This window comes from Pempheris klunzingeri, chromosome 13, assembly GCF_042242105.1.
Source record: "Pempheris klunzingeri isolate RE-2024b chromosome 13, fPemKlu1.hap1, whole genome shotgun sequence".
Lineage (NCBI taxonomy): Eukaryota > Metazoa > Chordata > Actinopteri > Acropomatiformes > Pempheridae > Pempheris > Pempheris klunzingeri.
In genome coordinates this window covers 2,059,277-2,078,812 of record NC_092024.1, presented here as the reverse complement: position 1 = coordinate 2,078,812, position 19,536 = coordinate 2,059,277, and the positions used below count along the sequence as shown (strand labels likewise).

Below are 19,536 nucleotides of genomic sequence, written 5' to 3'. Positions count from 1 at the left end.
GAGGGGCTCCTGGAGCTTTATTTCTCTGGCATCCTCCTCCTCCTCCTCCTCCTCCTCCTCCCAGCCAGAAGACTGCCCTCCTCAAACCCTCCCACATTTTTGCATGTTTGCGCTTCAGATGACATCACGGCTTTAAATATTCCCGTCGCCTCTTCCACCAGTCCTCCTCCTCCTCCTCCTCCTCATCATCATCATCACTGCTCCGCCAGCATAAAGAGCCTCCCGGTCCAGTGATGTGTGTGTAGCGTTAGCTTAGCTCACTGTACAGAGACACAGACAGACAGACAGCAGCAGCCTCCCTGTCCGCTGAGCCTCAGACTCTCCAGCGCTCCCAGCTCCGGGTCCTCCTTGGGGAGAAAAGGCGCCTGCGGGGCTTTAGGAAGAGGACCGAGCTGAGTCGGGCGTGGTAGCAAGAGAAAAAACTCATCTTTGTTAGCAAAACTTCCAAGTAGTCGCATCCACCATGTCGCTGTCGGTGCCGCAGAACGGAGTAAAGGCGGACAACGAGCCCGTTATCGAGCTGTTCGTGAAGGTAAGACCGAAGCACCGACAGAGAAGTTTGGCGTGTTGACTTCAACTTGGCTGAACCCTCACGAGCGGCTGCGCTGAGGTAGTGAAGTGTTTTAGGGGAGGGAGAGGTAATGTCGGCTGTTCTTCACACTCATTAGGGGTTTCTTTTGTCCAGCTGAGCCCACTTTTAGCTAACACACGGTCCACTCACGGGGACCCTAGAAGACCCTGAGAGATAATTTCTCTAAAATGCTCAGGTTTCCCACCCGTGAAGCCCCTGTGGCACTGTGGCCCTGTGGACTGTGGCACTGTGGCCATGTGGAGGCTGCGGTGTCACCAGCAGGGCGGGTGCAGCTCTCCCTCCCATGGTGGGGGAAGAGGAGCCTGCCAGGCTGAACGCGGGGCGTTAATTCGTTAACAAAAGCTCAGCATTTGTGGCCCATAACAGCCCATTCAACACTGCAACATCTGCTCTGATGCTCTGATGCTCTGATGTGGTGTTTTCAAGCCTGGAAGCTGTTGTGATAAAGCAGAAATCACGCCAAAGAGATGGATTATGTTGGAAGTACAGTCTAGATATTAGATGCATTGTTAGTATGGAGACAGGACCAGACTGTAGTGTGGATCACTGTCAGCTCTGACAGAGTTTGGTCCGTCTCAAAGTGTGCTTGTGCAACAAGAGTTTGAAAGACAATTGGCAGAGATGATGATGATGATGATGGTGGTGGTGGTGGAGAAGGGAGCCTGACGGATGGTAAAACTGCAGTGAAATGCATCAGACTGCCTCCACCTCAGCAGTCACGGTGGTGATGGTGGAGGGTTGCGGGTGGCTGTTTTCCTTTCTTCAGCCTGCTGCTTTGCAGGGCGGGAAAATGGCTGAGGAAAGAAAAAGGGGGAGTGAAGGGCTGGGACAGGGGGGTGAGAGAGAGGGAGAGGGAGAGGGAGGGAGGGGAGGGAGGGAGTCATGAATAGACTGGGAAAGGGTGTGGGTGTAGTGGGGTGTCACTGACCAGAGCCGTAGTGGTGGTGGTGGTGGTGGTGGATGCTTTCAGTACTGAAAAAACCCCATTGGTAAATGCTCCATATGGGAGCACTTACTACTACTATAAAAGAGGATCAGCTGCACATGTATGATGTTTAAATGTAGTCCTATGTAACATTGTGTACCTGCCCACTGTCCTGGCTAGTACGCTGTTAGCACAGGCTTGTAGAGGCGTAGCTGTAAACCAGGCTGACTAATGATTCAGTAGAAATTCAAAACAACTCTTCTACGTCTGTTGTTCCTGTTGGCTCCTCAAAAGAAGCCTTTGTAGTGGGGCGCGGATGAGGCTTAGCAGCAGGCCCCTCACACTGGACGCAGAGCGGATGGAAACGAGCTGGCCAGCACCATAACTACCTCTCGCAGCGTGCAGGAGAGGTTACATCATCCCCAGGCCTGGAAGGTTTACACATGTGGCCAGTTCTTCCCTCTCAGCCCCTCCCTCCTTGGACTGTGTAGCCCGTTGTGTACAGAAGTTTCTTCCATTGTGTGCTTTCTCTTGCGTCTCTTCATCCCTGTCGGACTTGCATGGCTCTGTATTATGTACCAGCGTATGACATGTCCACATCTATTATTGATGCCCTTGTTCACACCGTGCTGCATTAAACACAGTCATGGGAGACAATGGTAGGCATGCAGGTTGCCATAGGCACACTGCTGCGAGCCGGGCCTCTGGGAACAGCTGATAACGAAGTGTGTGTGTGTGTGTGTGTGTGTGTGTGTGTGTGTGTGTGTGTGTGTGTGCTCTCCACACACAGCAGTGTCAGATCTGTTAGGGCACTGCCACATATCAAAGCTGACTAATTATTCGTCTAGAACATGAGCTGGCTCTCTCTGACAACCCATTAAAAGCAGCTGACTGTCCCAATTTAGAGATTCTCTGATGATCTCTCAACTTTTCTACCTGGAGTGTTTATGGCAGCGGTTGTCGCATTGCTATGGTAACACGTTAGATTGCGCTCATCTTTGAGGGGCGTGGACAGGAGGTTTCTCATTGTCAGTTTATATTGCTCTCAGTTACAAATGATCGTGATATAATGGCTCTCTAAGAGGGAGGATCGACCCTTGACCCCATCAAGGTACAGCAGATTAGATATTGTTTTGCACACATGAGCAGTAGTCCGTGCTGATGTGCCGTAAAGGATGACTCCCCAGCATCCACCCATGTCTGTTATACCTGGCACCTCCACATGTTGCAGTATAAAACGGAGCACTGAGGATCATCCATGCCTCTCTATTGATTACAGCACTACCTGACTGAATGACGGCACTCAGGTGGTTGTCTCATGTTACTTCCACAGGATGTTGAAAGAGATTCACTGTTAATGTGCATCATTAAATCATTACATGTCTGGTTATGTTTTCATTCAGTTTTTCACAGCTATATATATATGAAAGCTGCTCTGGATTAAAGTGTGATAGTGAGTCATTCTCCACCATCGTATGACCCGACTGTACTACAGCAAGCAGAATTTAGATGAGTCAAGAGAAACAGACGGGCTTTATCTCTGCTTGTGTATGCGTGTCTTGGCTGCCAAGGTCACACTACTGGTTGCAAAGCCTTCTGCTGCCTCTCAGACTTCCATAGTCTTGCCAGCAGTAACAAACAGAGCCAGTAAACATGTTGGAGAAGTGCTTTTAAGTCTGGATGGCATAAGAGCTTGTCTGTGTTTGTGTGTCCTTCAGTGCAATCCCATGGTAACCGTGGAGATGGAAGCCTGCTGCATTTCAGAGAGCGGTCCCAACAACAGCAGCACTTCTACAGGGAAAATATATATATAAGAATTAACAGGATAGGAGTTAATGCTCAACATACATTACAATGCCCACTCAGACTTCACTCCATCTTCCCTGGACGTGAGAGGAAACTATGTTACAGTTCATATGTCACACCATGAACTTCGTCCACAAGGTCTTTGGACGAGCTGCTCATGTCATATTGTGCTATCAGCAGCAACATGTGACAATCAGACTTGTGCCTTGTGATGTGCTGTTTTATGGAAACACAGTGAACTATTTCAGCACTTACTGTGCTCCAGTCAGTGCTGTTCAAGTGCTCCAGTGTGACTCGTATACTTTTCACCAGTACGCATTAACAGTTTATTCAAAGGTAACCGTGCGTGGATGGTGGGAATATTACTGAACCTTTAACATAACAGCACAGTTTGTTTGCATGCTGCTATTCAACTCTTGGGTGGTATTCTAGGCATTGAGTACTGCCTTTTTTATAGGAAAATCAATAGAGCAGTTTATGTTCCCCAAGCATGTAGCAATGCTGCAGTCAGCATCATGAGTTAGGGGGCAAGGATTAATGGCTTGTTACTGTTTATAGAGTGCTGTGAGCTGTTGCTTCTGCACTGTGAATTTGCTTTTGCAGCACCTGGTCAGTGCTTGTTCATTGTAACTTTCTGGTTGACTGACTCTGAACACGGGCCAAATCGATCTGGCAATGTGTTATTACACCAGTTGGAGAAGGGGCTTTCCTGTCAGTTCCCGTGTTTATGGAACGGCGTATTCGGAGTCGGTTTCATGTTCTTGTCAGTCGAATACAGGCTGAATAAATGCATCCTGTATAAAATCATGTTGGGCCAATATATCCTGAGGAAAAGCTTAGTTCAGGCGGAGGTTAGGAGCAGGAAGCGTTTGTCTCATTTGTGCTGCCCAACCAGGAAGCCAATAGTTAATGAGGCATTTCTCCTATAAGAGCAGGAAGTAAGGGCCACCCTGGAACAACATGGATCAAAGAAGTTGAAGATCTGATATCTGTTTGTGGTTTGGTGTGCTTGTCTTGTTAAGTAGTAGAGCTGTGGAGGTTACTGCTGCAATTATTAACCTATGAGATCAGAATACAGAGGAAAGCCTGCACCTCTGCTTCTGTTACATCATCTCCACTGTCAGAAGAGGTGTGCGACCCCTTAAATGAGGAGAATCTGCCCTGCTCGCTGCACATGTAACTCAATCGGTCTCAACCCGATCCAGTCTGCTTGTGTTTCACGTGCTGTGTACTTCATAGGAGAGCCTGCTGAAGTGCATATAACCCAAAGTGTGGTACCTGAACATGGGGTTAGGATGACAGGGGCCGTCTTTTGACTCCTCAATAGTGATATCCATCCTAGATATCTTTGAAACCCACGCAGAAGACTAATGGAGCACTTATGATTAGTATGGATTAATTTAAAATACTGCATTATATAGGCCACTGTTTTAACGCCGTGACTATTTCAGCTACACCAGAAATTGCATGTTACATATTTCAGTACGGATTTGATGGGCCGCTTGATATTATTACACATGGTAATATGATGCATAAATATATATGTGCAAACTTAGCTTGTGCGTGAGCTGTTCTTTGCATGTTTGATTTTTATGATGTGAAAAGCCAGACATGGTGTCCCAGGCTGGTACTGAAAAGCAACTCAACTGCTGGTCGGAGTGGACGCGTGCGGCAAGCGGCCAGAGAGACGCACTGTCTGCTCTGAATCACTGATGAGGCCATTGTTTGTGTGGCCATGGTGCAGGCTTTTGCTGCCATGCATATCTGGCGTGTGTGGTAACGGCATGCTGGCTTTGTGTCGGAGCCAAAGGCTGTCCAGACTAGACGTTTGTCCTGAAGGAATGGCTACAGGGTTAATTTAAGTTAAAAATGAATGATTTCAGCCCTCTGCAGTGAGATTAGAGGTTAGACGAACGACCGTTTTCAGTTATTTCCTATGCAAATGTTAGGTAAAATGGGAAGGATGGAAAAAATGTGTTGTAAGTGTGAATGCATGAGTCTGCCCCAGTCATCGGCCGCCGGTCTATGAATGTGTAAGTGGTCGGAGCTGATGCAGACTTCAGTACGCAGCTCATTGACTGTTGTTTCAAGTGTCTAAACACAGAGTGATGGTGGGTGTTAGTCTGTTTTTCCATCGCTTGGGTCTGTATTACTCATCACCAAACATGCGTCCTGTGCTCCTAGAAACCTGAACTGTCTGTTTTGTCTTATCTCTTCTACACTGAGGAAGCAGTTATAATGTTATTGACTTAGCTTACATCATCGCCACCCTCATAGCCTCTTTTAGACTTCAGTGTCCAAATTTCCACAGAGACTGGTGGTTCTTAGACAGCACTGGGCAGCAGCACAGTGAGCCTGTGTCTGACTGGAAGTCTTGAGGTTTCCACTGAGTGATGTCAGCCTGAGTCAGAGCCACACCAAGGAAGTGATGGTGTTTCCAGTTTCCAGAAGGATCTGACTCCTTTGTACACTCATCTCAGACTCGGGGTCTCACTTCTCACACCTGCCCAAGTCATTCAGAGACGGGGCCAAATCTGAATACCTTTTTGGTGATGGCCATAAATCTGCCATCGCATTGAGCACCAAGCTGTTGAGCTTCAAAAGACAGCATCAGGTGCCTGGTTGAATTCACACTCTTCTTTGCTTATTGTTTGGTCACATGGTTTCTGATTTAGATCATTTTTCCAGTTTTAGACTTTATTTTGTTTGAGTTCTCAAAAGCCTGCTTGTGCATAGACAAGGAATGTTTGAGAATAGGGTGTCTTGAATTCATTAATCCGTTGATCATATTTGTATTTTGCCAATAGATTGTTGTCAAATTGCTGGGTTTATCCCACCGACAGTGCACATTCAGTTTACTACCCATAAAGCAGTATTTCCCAACGTTTTGGCCCATGAACCTGTATGAAAATGTACCATTGTGTACTAGTACCCCTCATTACAGCTACTTCAAGTAGTAGTTTTTGACCCCCTAACTTCTCAGATAGTCTTATGTGGTTTAGGAAGTATCTACCAAGATGTCAAATCATTCCAGTCGTAGGGCTGCTGTTCTGTAGGTGGCCATGATCTCCAACCAGCCTCTGGAGTGGGACGTACGGCAGACTAAATGAGGTCTAAACATATCCCTTCAGCCTGGTTCAGTAAAGTCGTCTGAGACCACCTTGGGCTGAGCAACCATGTCCAGCTTTAGGTTCAGCTGTCCAGTCTGGTCCCAGCCCTAACCTCCGCCCAGCCTGCATACTTCTCCAGCAAACAGGGAGCGACGTTGCCATGACGTTACCATGGCTGCCCACTCTCAAACGGACATTCCTGCTGTGTGTCAGAGCAGGAGGAGGAAAGCTGCAGTGCTTGTTACATCGTCCGTTCCTTATTCGGTCAAAGTGTGGCTTGAACTTGCTGAGCAGCCCACCCGATTTAGAAAGTGAAGTGTGCTGGGGAGGGGAAGGCACAGGCCTCCATGTTACTAAAATTAGGCTGTGAGCAGAGACTGGGAGGACCGTGCCCAGCCTAAACAGAAAGCATTGTCCTTGCATGCTGACTACTGTAACTGATCTCACATCACCGGCCAAGCAAAAAGAAACTTAACTTAACTTGTCTTAAGTAATGATGAGGGGGCTCTGTTTACTGATGTTTCTACTAATGTGGGAGAATAAAAGAGGTGAAGGCTGAGTTGAACAGCTCTTGCGTTTTATGTGCCTGCCAGTAAAATGTTATAGGAGTGGACTTGTGAAGTGCCTTTTTGGACCTGGTGAAGTGCATTACTGCTGAGGTGTGTAACGGTGAGTTGGTCATCAGCAGCTACATGAGTATAGTCATAGGGGAACTGATAGTAAGCTATGACCTCATTCTGTGTGTGTGTGTATGTGTGTGTGCGTTTTAAGGACACCACAGACCCCCTGGATGACTGAGGTCTCATTGTGCTGCTGCAGGGCCATGCTGTCCAGGACACTGACTCCTCGATAACATCCGACTTGATTGTGACACTCAGCCTGTGCTGAGCAGCTGTGTGTGTTTGGCATTAAATAAACAGGCACTGTTGACTCAGGGTTCATCCATTGAGCCTAAATAAAGCTGGAGAGCCTGTTGGCAGTAGTCAGCTGTTGCTGCCTCTGTTGCCCAGACATTATCTTAGCTGTTTGACATCCGGGGAAGTCTATGTATGAATTTCTATGAAAGATGGTGTAACTGCGTGCAAGATGTGTCATTTTGACAGTCTACATGCTGGGCACCGAGTGTTCCTGTGAATGCTGCTTGTATTTGGAATCAAATCACTTTTCAGAGTGAAGTTCCTTGCCTTATAAGGGCCCAATTGAAATAATTTCTTGCCTTGCTTGTGTTTTATTGGGGTGTTTTTTTTTTTTTCCTCTCTTGCTAACTGGTGACGTGCCTAAAACTCGACAAACAAAAAGTGCTTTGTGTTGTTGCCGTATGGAAGGTTCTCCAGAAGCCCTTTTGTGAATGTCACACTATTAGTGGCACGCTGGAAAGTGTTAGTGGGCTGGAGGACGACAGCGTTTGGAGGCCTGAACCTCTTTAAACCTGTTTTAGGCCACAAACTTCATATAAAAATCTAGTTTTAATTTCTAATTTTCATTCATCCACTGAGGTCATTCTCTAAGGTGCTACTGTGAAATGATATTTGGCACAATTACTGCAGAAGACCACGTCACTTGGGCCCATACAGTGAAATGTAGGGCAGCCCTTCCATAACAGTGCAGCAGTTTATATGTCACAGGCAGCGGAAATGCAGCTCCACCAGCATCATTACTTAAACTAAACAAAGAACTCTCTTCGGCGGGAGTAACAGGACATTTCTGGAATAGTTTCTCCCTCCTCCCCAAATGCCCACCCCCCTTCTGACTCCACAGAGGGGCCCAGGATAAGGGGAGCGGAATAAAGGGGGAAGAAAAAGAGGAGGAGGAAGAAAAGAGTAGTTTTGCCAAACGGCACACAGCCTCTAAAGCTTGCCATCACTCCTCTTCCTCCCACTTAAAGCATCTATTACAGCTTGTTCTCCGTCATGTCTGTTAGCACTACCCATGATCCCTAATTCCTTCTCCATTTCCTTTAATATCTCTCTCTCTAGCTGTCTGCCGCTCCCTGCTGTCAGTGTCTTTGGCAGAGGGCTGCAGTCTGCTCTGCTGCAGACTGCTGAGGGTCGGAGCGCTGCCACGGAGTGTAACAACAGTGTGAAATGTCTTTCTCAGCTGCTGTGGCCTTGAACTTAGAAAAATCCAGTTCAAAAGTAGCTCATTGTGTTGAAGTACAGTAAACCTCTTTTGATTTGCAAATTATATTGTGTTATGTGGTTTGCGTTTTTGTTCCTGTAGTATGGCAGCTCACTTCAGACAGTTCTCCTGTGAACTGGTAACCCCCTCCACACTGAGCTCTGCTTTCCATGTCATATGTGTCTGGCCATTGCCATGGGAACAGTTGCAGTGCTGCAGTGCTGCATTGCCGCCCCTGATCCAGAACTGAATGGTTCTCTGTAGGTGTAGCACCGTGGGGAAAATGGAGTAATCATCCCATTGATGTCTTTTTGATCCCCTGAGGATCAGCTAAAGCAGGTCTAGTCCAGTGATGGCCATGAACCACGATACCCCCAACACTTCATGCCTGAAGCTTTATTTTAGAATTGAATAATGTAAGGTGAAAAGGGGACTTTCATTTGTGGAACAAAGGCAGTGATCTAATCCAAGCTTTTCATATATTGAATTCAGAAGGGGGGGGAGAGGGAGAGGGAGACAACAGCCGCAGTACAATGGGAGCCAGCAGGCAGATCAAACGGAGCCATCCCACTGGGCGTTACACAGAGGACAACAGCAGCCAGCCTGTCCTCACCAGCAAGGAGCTGCTGGACCGACTGAACACTCCACAACAAAGTCCACCATTGAAGACAGTTCAGGACCTGCATCTTGAATACTGAACTAATAGTCTTGTAAGACAGCTGTTAAGTTAAAACTCATTTAATCTTATTTTCATTCTGTGCTCGTCCTGTCAGCACCTTACTTAACAGTATTTGTGTGGAAATATACAAATATACAGTTACAAAAAGACACTGCACATCACCTCTAGTGTAGACAGAGTGGCAGGAGTGACTGAGCGAGCAAGAGGCAGGCAAAAGCAAAACGATATTGAGCCATTTCACAAGAGGCTCTGCTACAGTAAGGCTGTGAATGGAGAGGTGCATTCCAGAGAGCCGATACTTGAATGACCTCTGTGCTTGTCCTTGTGAATAGATGAATACGGTGCATTCTCTTTTGGCCTGCCTTGCCTGGAGAACGCCATACCTCAACCTCAACAGAGCTGTGCAGCTCTGCACCGAGCTTCTGTTAAAGGTTGTGGTTTATCACTGGTGCATTTAAGAAGTAACATGATATGTTTCTGTCAACGCACCACAAATTAAAAGCAGCAACAATATCTGATTTCATTTTCACAATGATTGCTCTCAATTTCTGCATCACATGCTTAAACTAGCAATGTAACAGGTTCTCTTGGAGACAATACTGTGAGCCAGTCAGTAGAGCAGATTTTCATTAAGATACTGCTCGGAGCTCAGTTAATCAAATGAAATGCTTATTCGGCCTTCCGATTTAGAACCCAAAGATTATTTTGTCCTCCGCTGCACCCTTCTCCCTCCTGTCAAGGCTGTGAGTCGAGCGTAGAGAAGGATAATTTAGAGAAAGAGGGGAGCGCATGACAAAAAGAGGGATGGTTGGAGGGCTGGAGATATCCCTGACAGCAGCCTCCCATAGCCCGTCTGTTTACTGCTCTTTGTGCGTGTGAAATCGCTGCCATTGTTACTTTGTCCTCATCCTCCCTGAGGTGCAGTTTGTTTTAATGCTTGGGTTTTGAGAAGAGATTGCGGTCCTGTCTTTGATCTGGTGCTAAACGATGAACGCCGGTCATTAATTTGGAGGACACGCGCCGCTGCCATTGATCCCACTCCGGCCGTCACTGCTAAGTCTTGTGTTTGTGCAGTCTAGCAAAAGAGGAAACGAGAGGCCATCCCCGTCTGAATCACTCCGCAAGTTTCCTCTTACCCTTAGACAGTAGTTCTGCTGATTAACGCAGGGGAAGTGTGCTGAAGCATTTAAGACAACAGGGTCGGCTCTCCACTCTTCCCCTCCTGCGTAAGTTTTCTTTTTTGTTTTTTCGAGGGCAGCCTGCGATGTGTATGAAAGAGCCATTGTCCGAAATGGGCCTGCTCTGGGTGAGTGCAGTAAAATGCCCTGGGCCATAAAGGTTGTGCAACAGTGATGTGATCTATATCAAGATTGTTGGGCCTTTTTTCCATTTGGTCGGCCGCTAGAAGCCAAGTGCTATCAGTGGCTGATAGCTGTTTTTAAGATCCTTGTCTCCCGTCTTGTGTGTTTTATGCGTTCAATAATCGAATGTGGGATGTTTCCACCCACAGCTTAATGGGCTCCAGAAGATAGAAACAGATGCCATCCATTGTGTACTAAGTCTTCTGGAATGGTACCTGCATAGTGTAGCTGATAGTTAATCTGCCCCTCCTCTAACTTGCTATCTGTGTGTTTACTTAAGGCGGGATGTGATGGAGAGAGCATCGGGAACTGCCCCTTCTCCCAGAGGCTCTTCATGATCCTGTGGCTGAAAGGAGTCGTCTTCAACGTCACCACAGTGGACCTCAAGAGGTGAGTCCTGCTCCCATTACCCATCCTCCCCTCTCTCTCTCTCTCTGCTCTTCATCCATATCTTCCTCCTCCTCTGCAGCCAGTCCTCCTTTGATTGGCTGTTTTTAAAACGGGATAAAAAAGACATTCCTCGCCTTTTTCCCCCCCTTTGATAACTTCTCTGGGTGTTCCAGCAAAGGCCTTAGCGGCTCTGCAACACTTTGATCCAGCCCCACCTCTAGCATGCTCGCTGCTGCCCCACTGCTTATTTGGTTTTCCCATGACCCTTTCCCAGGCTGGAGAACATCGGAGAAAAATAAACATGCAGACTCTGGAGAGGCTATTTAAGGTTTTTCTCTCCTCTCCGCTTACTTCCTGCCTAGATTTTGGTGGGCAACATGTTGTTTTTCACTACTGGGATCAGAAAATGGTGATCCTCTTTAGTTTTATTTTTCCTCCCAGCTGCAAGTGAACGTGCTTTCACATGTGGATTCCAGCACTAGTAGCTCTTTACCAAACCCACTATGTGTCTGTGTGTATGATTCATCTAAATACTCCCTAGATGGTTTTCCACTGGCTAAGGCAGGACAGACAAGTGCCCGATTTTATTTTCAGGCACGGTCAGATGGACGCCTGGTTTATATGGTTTTTCTTCATCATGTGTGTTTGACTCAGAGATTCTACATTTCTGCCAGGCATCTCCTCCCCTGGGACATGGAGACCACTGCCTGCTGACAAAACACAACTCAGAGTTACTTAATCAATACTTTTATATAGCCAAAAGGAGGAAAGCAGCGTCTGTCAGAGTCATTTGGTTTTCACACATCCCAGCACATTCAAGACAAGCACATAGGTTTTGGTACATTTGCATATATTTTCCCTGGCAGAGGGCAGGTAACATAGGGCTAGAGGGCTGATGTCCTGTAAAAGGCAATGGAGGATGTCCGTCTACTTAGTGTCTGTTTACCCCCCTCTCAAACAAGCCTTTGTTCAGCTGGAGTGATCACTTTTCTTTATTTCTTTCTAGTGGGAGAAATGATCGAGGCTTTGTTTTTTCCATCCCATGTAGTGTCTGTAGTCCTGAGCAAACAGAAAACCTACTATGAAAGGGAGGCGTGTGTTTGCCATATTTATGGCTCTTTTTACAGTCGTCTTTACATGGAAGAACAGTGCATGTTGTTGCGCCTGGAGGACGTAAATGTCACGTGTCACTGCCATAAGACCAAAAGTTTTATCCTCTCTGAGTTTGTGTCGTCTCTTGGGTCAAGGCCATCGTGTTAATATGTGTTCTTGTGATGAAAGCCTGTGATTCTCAAGGCGTTTATTTTGCCCACTCCTCAGTGATATCAGTGGCGGGTGCCCACTTCCCCTCCACATGCCGAAGAGTTGAAGTCATTTCCCGTTTTGACTTCCAAAGTTCCAAAACTCGGTCACCGTTGTGAGCAGTGTTATACCAAAAAACCTGGGCCATTTAAGAGTTGTTGTTGTCAGCAAATCAAAGAGGATTCAAAGAGTCTTTTATTTCACACCAATCCATTAGGCTCTAACAGTTGTTAGAACAAGTTGTTGACACTGCTGTCTGTTATGATGTTTTTATACCGAAGGGAAGTCGGCCTCTGTGGATTTTCACAGGTCTGTTGTGTTCACACTACTCACTCGGCACTTGCTCATTTATGTTTATGTGTGTCAGTGTCATCTGCCTGCCAGAGACATCTGGTACAAAATGTGCTGGTTTGAAGGCCGCAGAGACAGAGAGTGAGAGAGGACACACCAACAAACACACAGTTAAAGACTGAGCAGCTTTAGTAAGTGAAGGAGGAGGGGTGGATGGCTCTAACAGTAAGTGGTTTCATGTGCAGCAGAGCTTACTTGAGCTACTGTATATAAAATTACCATCCTTTATTGCTAAATTACTTATGTGGGGATGAAGGCTACTTTTCCGCGTTAGATCCACAAACATGCTTTTAGAAAAACCTTTTTAACTGTTCGTGCGGCTCAGTTCTGTTTGCTTCGGTCTACTGAAGTTGCTCCACTTCTCTTCCAGGAAGCCTGCAGACCTCCAGAACCTGGCCCCAGGCACACACCCGCCCTTCATCACCTTCAACGGCGAGGTCAAAACTGACGTCAACAAGATCGAGGAGTTCCTTGAGGATGTGCTCTGCCCACCCAAGTGAGTGCTTTCACTTTGGGCACACTGTTAGCTTTGAAATGCTCTGTTGGCATGTAATAATGTGTAGAGGCCAATCTGTCAGTCTCTCAACACTTTGTCATGTCCTCAGCCTTCCTGTGGCTCTCAAACCTAAGCCCATTTGCTCCTACCGGAGACATGAATCCTCAAAAATGGGTCACAAATGTACACTTCCCTTTTTTGAGAAGCTTAAACAGCTGGGCACTGTTGTTTAATGAAACAGGAATAAATGGTACATTTGAACTATTTTTTCAGTGTCAATGATACAGATTTGGGCAGCACTAGAGGTCAGTTGCTCAGAGGCAGACAGTGAGATCAATGGGGTCAATAGGATCAATTGGTCTTTTTTTTTAATGGGAATAAAAATACAGCATCTCCTTTAACCTCTTCATGAATGTGAACATACATGTGTTTAACTTGCTTGTGTGCAGGTACATCAAGCTTGGTGCAAGACACCCAGAGTCAAACACAGCTGGTATGGACATCTTCGCCAAGTTCTCAGCGTACATCAAGAACTCAAAGCCAGATGCAAATGAGGGTAAGTTACCTGTCACACACGCACACACTCAAAATCGGGCACACTGGTTCAGGGCAGAGACCTTCCAGTTGTGCAGGGAGAGTTCTCTTGGTTGCTAGGCAACTCTGGTAGCCCTGCCCTGATTGGTGGATTACAGCCTCACCAAGGAACACAGAGCTTTTGTTCTGCTGCCTCCTCCTGGCCTCCAGCTCTCACCTGGTGGAGCTCTGGAGAAGCACCGAGCAGCCACCCTGATAATGAAACGGCGCTCACATGTTCATGTTTCATGCACCCTGTAAGAGAACGGCCGTATCACAAACTTAACTGATAAGATTATTGGAATAATATTTAGCCTATTGTCTCGTGGTTTCTGTCACATCCTGGGCAAAAGAATTTATGGAATTACTTCCTCAGAGGGATGTTTATGGTATCCAATAAATACCAAGATTTTGTGTCATGTTTTAGTTGGCCGTGCTGCACCCAGGGAAAATATTGAACCATGGTGAGCTGGATGTGAAAGTCAAGGCTGTGTAAACAGAGTCTGAGGCTGAATCTCATGGTTGAATGATAAGTGCTCTCCATAGTACCAGGTTAAGTCTACTGTTGAACTGCTGAGCTGAGCATGCTGCGACATTCATCCAACAATAGAATGAGCTATTAATGAATAATCTACGGATGGTTGGATATATTGTGAGGACAAAGTGCAACACCTGAGCAATGAAATGCATCTGCTGAAATGTAATGAGCTTCTCAGACATGGTATTTGTTACAGCAGCAGCTCGTGGTATTACAGTGCTATTGTGATAGATAGTTATATTCTGAAGGTGTTCATGATGTGAGTCTTTCCTGTGTTTAGAATGTACACAAGGGCTTGTCTCTTGATGAAATGCTGCCCCCTTGTGGATGATCAGCATATGGGTGGAGCAGCTGTAGTAGGAGCTCTCAGGCAAAGCCGTGCCCTTGACTATTTAACACTGTTGAAAGTAGCAGTCATAGATTGCTGGAAATCCTAATTCCCCCCCCTCAACAACAGATATCACGTTTAAGAGGTGGGCAGGCAGAAACCTAAGGGTCATTGACCAGCTGTTCTGTGACAATGTTTTCCAGCCGTTCTCATATCTCCAAGACAAATTCTCTCTACCCCAAAGTGATATGTGCTGGTACTTTCCAATTAGACACTACATCACAAGCCATAAAGATTGGAATATAATTAAAAATGCTCCAACAAATGTAGAGACATATTTTATTAATATAATTAAAAATCAGCTTCCCAACAAAAAACATGGTTCCCATATATATAGAAATCTGTTACTGGATATAACAGACAATACTTTTTATATCAGAAATAAATGGGAGCTGGAGTTAAATATTATAATCAAAGATGGAGAATGGGAAACAATGTGCATTGGATGTCATAAGGGTATTAATAGTAACATGTGGAAGGAGTTTGATTGGAAGATGAAGACAAGGTTCTTTAAGACACCTTCGGTGGTTTCCAAGTTTATAGACACCCAGCTGCAATAAACTGTTGGAGAAAATGTGGAATGGTTGGTGATCACTCGCACATATTTTGGGACAATGATGCCTCCTTTTTGGAAGGGGGTAAAGAGAGAGATAGATAAAGTTATGGGAACTGATTTACTATTCACCCCAAGTCAATGTCTTTTAGATCTAACTCCTGAGGACATGTACACCAGAGAACAAAAGTACCTATTACATATACTCTTGATGACTGCTAGGAAAATGGTGACAATAAATTGGATGAATCCACTGTGCCACCTACAGTGGAAACAGAAGCTGAGGGAGGTGTATGAAATGGAGGCCTTGCTCAATTACAATTGAGGGCTGATGTCTTTGTGAGGAGGTGGCTACCTAAAGCAAGATCCCTCTATAACTGAGGGGAACCCCTCACTATGTTGTAATGTCTTAACTGTCCATTAATTTCACTTATTGATATTAAGTTTTCTGGGCCCCAAAAGGGTTTTATATGTCATAAATAGTCTGTGATGTCGTCAAGCAGTGTTGTGTTCTGTATTGTGTCTTTCTATGTTTAATAAAAATAAAGAAAGTAGCAGTCATTTTCTCATTCTGAAAATATAATTGAACTTAAATTAAAACTGTTTTATAATAGCAGTCTTGTGCCCTTTTTTTAGGTCTGGAGCGTGGCCTGCTGAAGACACTGCAGAAGCTGGATGAGTATCTCCGCTCGCCCTTGCCCGATGAGATCGACCACAACAGCATCGAGGACGTCAAGGTCTCCAACCGCAACTTCCTGGATGGCGATGAAATGACCCTGGCTGACTGTAACCTGTTACCCAAGCTGCATATAGTCAAGGTGAGCAAGGGGGACCCACGTGCTGCCTGCTGATGCCTTCAGGTATCTTGGTTTTTAGGTTAACAGTCTAAAAGATTTACCACGATAGAAGACAGAGAGGCAGCAGATCTTCTGAGCTGGAACTAGTGAATCTTTGGCTTTATTTTTATTTTAAATGGCTGAAACAGTAACTCATTTATCAAAATCGTTTGATTCATTAAACTCCATTCAGTGGTATCTTTGTCTTCTGTAAATCTAAGCTTATGATATAAAATGTCATTAGGAGGCTGGTGGAGGGTGATGGTGACATTACTCTTTCTCAAAGTCTCTCACAATGGCCCCTAACCCTGAGAACAAGAGAAAAACACCAGACTGATTCTTTAATGAACAGTTCCTGGCGGATGACTAAAATGACCCATAATGTCCCATTATTGATTAAGGTGCCACGTGTTTAAAATTTAAAGTGTAAAATCTTGACAGATGATTTTCACCAGATTGGACTCTTTCTGAACTAATCCGCAGACATGACCGTTTCTAAACGGGGTCACAGGTCGGTCAGTTGAGAAGTCTAACCTCGGACATCTTCCTGCAGGTGGTGGCCAAGAAGTACCGAGGCTTTGACATCCCCAAAGAGATGACTGCCGTCTGGAAGTACCTGAACAACGCCTACACGCGCGAAGAGTTCACCAACACTTGCCCCAGTGACAAGGAGATCGAGATCGCCTACGGAGACGTAGCCAAGAGGCTGGTCAAATGAGCTCCTCCGTCCCCTCCATCCTGCACCCTTACACCCCCCCTCCCCCCTTCTACAACCCCCCGTTCCTCCCCAGCACCGGGACTGATGTGCTCATTCACGAGAAAGAAAGAGAAAAAACAAAACAAAACTCTGGACTTCTTTTCCTTCTCTCCTCATCTACAGCGAATCCCAATGCATGAACCTTCCCTGATCATTTTTCTTCTCCTCCTCTTTAGTTGATTCAGCAGAAAGGTCGCCATTGTCCCACCTTTCATCGTTAATCGCTTTTTGTTTTTCGTTTGCTGACAAATGTTGCGCGGCGCTGCGAGACGGCAAGGCGACGGAGGAGCAGCAGCCAGACGTGTGCATCAGCGCTTATCAACGTTGAAAGCCTCGACTCGCGCACACACACACACACACACACTATCCCCGATAAGTGACCTTCAAGCCAACCTTCTCTCCGCGTGCAGGGGGAAGGTCATAAGCTGTTGTTGATTTTCTGTTGTCTGTCTAATATTGAAACAGCTCTGTCTAGGATTGCTATAAAATGAACACCGAGAAGCAGCTTTCTCTCTCTCCTGTCTTTTGGCTTATTAAGAGGCTTTGTTAACAGTGTTGAAGCTTCAGTGTTTTTTGGCTCAAGTATTTTGACAGGTTTAAGTAGAAGCTGAAGCTAATCCAAACCTGACTGGTTGACATATCAAGTGAGAGATGCTTTATTTTAATGTCGAGCTGTTTTTAAAATGAATCAAAAATAATTGTAACCGCAGGTAAAGCTACCTGGTATCAATGCTCTGATTTCCTCAATGCCTCAAGTAGGAAAAAGCCTTGTAGCTCAGCTCAGTAGAATTGTAGGGAATTTCCTGTACCGGCTGCAGAAGTAACGGCTCAGGACAAATCTAACCTGAGGTCTAAGAAACGCTCAACCACATGTAGCTTACAGATCTAGACCGGCCTTTTGTTAATCACCGCATTGCCATATAAAGTGTTCATTTAGCCAGCGACACTGTGAGCAGCACAGAAAAGCTCACTGACTCTTTCTTCTCTCACGAAGCATGAAGGAAAGTCTTCGCTTTGGTCGCGCCGACTGTAGCGGCAGTCTGGATTACACGCGGCGGACCAACAGGGGCACATTATTCTGGTCTCACTGTGGATAGGATGACTCCAGCTATGTAAACTAGTGAATTTAAAAGAAAAGAAACCACACACTCTGTTTCCTTCTCCACAGCATACAGAATGAAGGAAAGGCGACACTAAAGATATTTATGACTAAACAAATTGAGAGGAGTAGCATTGAAACGAATACCTGATGGAATTCCACGTTGTCTTCAGCGTGTAGGCTGATCTCCGAGGTAGTGAATGTATGTTACGACACAGTAGCTCCAAAAGTGCTTTAGTGCGGATAAAGCAAAACCCGTTTTTTGTTTTCTCCCATTTTCCATGTTTTTCACACATTTGTTATGAAACAAATTGATTTAAAAAACAAAAAAAAAAAAAGGAATTGTAAATATTTGTTTTGATTGCTCAGAATTTAGTGTGTAAATTTTATACATTTCTTCTGGATTTTGAGGAAAATGGGCCATTACTTGCCTGCTTGGATTTTAATTCTAGACAAACCATCTCCTCTTGGCCTTACTTTTTTTTTGTGTCTCTGTGGATGTTTTGCAGGAAGGTTTTTCAGAGATCATTTCAATACAACAAGCTATGTCATGGCTTTTTTTTTTTTTTTTAACAATATTGACTGAATTGAAATAAACTTCTTATTGGCACTCTGACTTTCTGTCCTGTCGTTTACTATTTGTTGGTTGCTCTCAGTTGTCTTTATCAGAGCAGATATTTTCACTTGCTGTCACTGTTAACATTAGCGAAGGCTCTGTTCTATTCAAGTGTCCCAGTAAGTCTTTACAGTGCCGCCAGCACGAACAGTGCAGGGACCCTGAAACCGAAGCTGCTAAATGGAATTAATCCATCAGCCATTTTAGTAGTTACACCTCTGCTTTTCCAACTGTGACGTGCTAAAAGAAGGCATCTGTCCTCCATCTTTAACCCGTATAGGGGCCCACAGAACACGAACAGCCTCCATGAACTCCCCATCAGACAGAAAAAGAGAGTATTTCACTCGTTAAAGGTAGAATGAATGTATGGAATGTCTTTGGGGAGCTTTGCATTCCTGTGCGACATCATACATATTAAAAACTTGCCTCACTCTTTGTTGTTATTCTGGATGCCATGCAGACACAAAAATACAGAAAAGTTTGGGAACCCCTGGGCCAATGTGTGTTTGTCTCTGGCTCTCTGTCTGTAAGGAATGTCTCATGTGGGTGTCCACCCACTGTGGGCTCCACCTCCCCCCCGAAGACACCCTCTGGCTGTCAGCTTGATGATGTTTTTCAGCCAATTCCCTACTGTTCTGAAGCACAAACAAGTCTATTCTGCAGGGCTGATTGCAGCCAAAGTTTCGCAAGAGAAGGAAAAAAAAAAAGGTGTGGGGGTGTACAGTTATTGGATGCTCTCCAGATCATTAAAGTGTCGTGTTTCAGCCCCACACATTCTCCACTCCCTCACTGCTGAGCGCTGAGACACGGTCTACGCTTGTAATTCACAGGGAGGAAATTCACCCAGACGCAAAGAGACAGACGTGTGTGTGTGTGTGTGTGTGTGTGTGTCAGTGTGAGGTAAGAAAAGACAACAAGGCTGGCTATCATTCAGACCACACACTCATTACAAGCAGGGTGAGTGTATTAGTGTAATTGGGTAATGAAGGTGAGGCCAGGAGGGGCTGAGTATTGTTTCTCAAACATGTTGACTGTGTGTGTGTGTG

General features: G+C 45.5%; 1 protein-coding gene across 1 annotated transcript; it reads left to right on the top strand.

Annotated features, from left to right (window-relative positions):
- Window positions 1-324: 324 nt before the first annotated feature.
- clic4 (chloride intracellular channel 4) lies at window positions 325-18,490 on the top strand. Its single transcript, XM_070842371.1, has 6 exons — window positions 325-532; window positions 10,872-10,981; window positions 13,005-13,130; window positions 13,580-13,686; window positions 15,819-16,000; window positions 16,572-18,490. Exons 1-6 carry the CDS (start codon window positions 464-466, stop codon window positions 16,734-16,736), a joined length of 759 nt encoding a protein of 252 aa, XP_070698472.1. The 5' UTR covers window positions 325-463; the 3' UTR covers window positions 16,737-18,490.
- The last annotated feature ends 1,046 nt before the right edge of the window (window positions 18,491-19,536 follow it).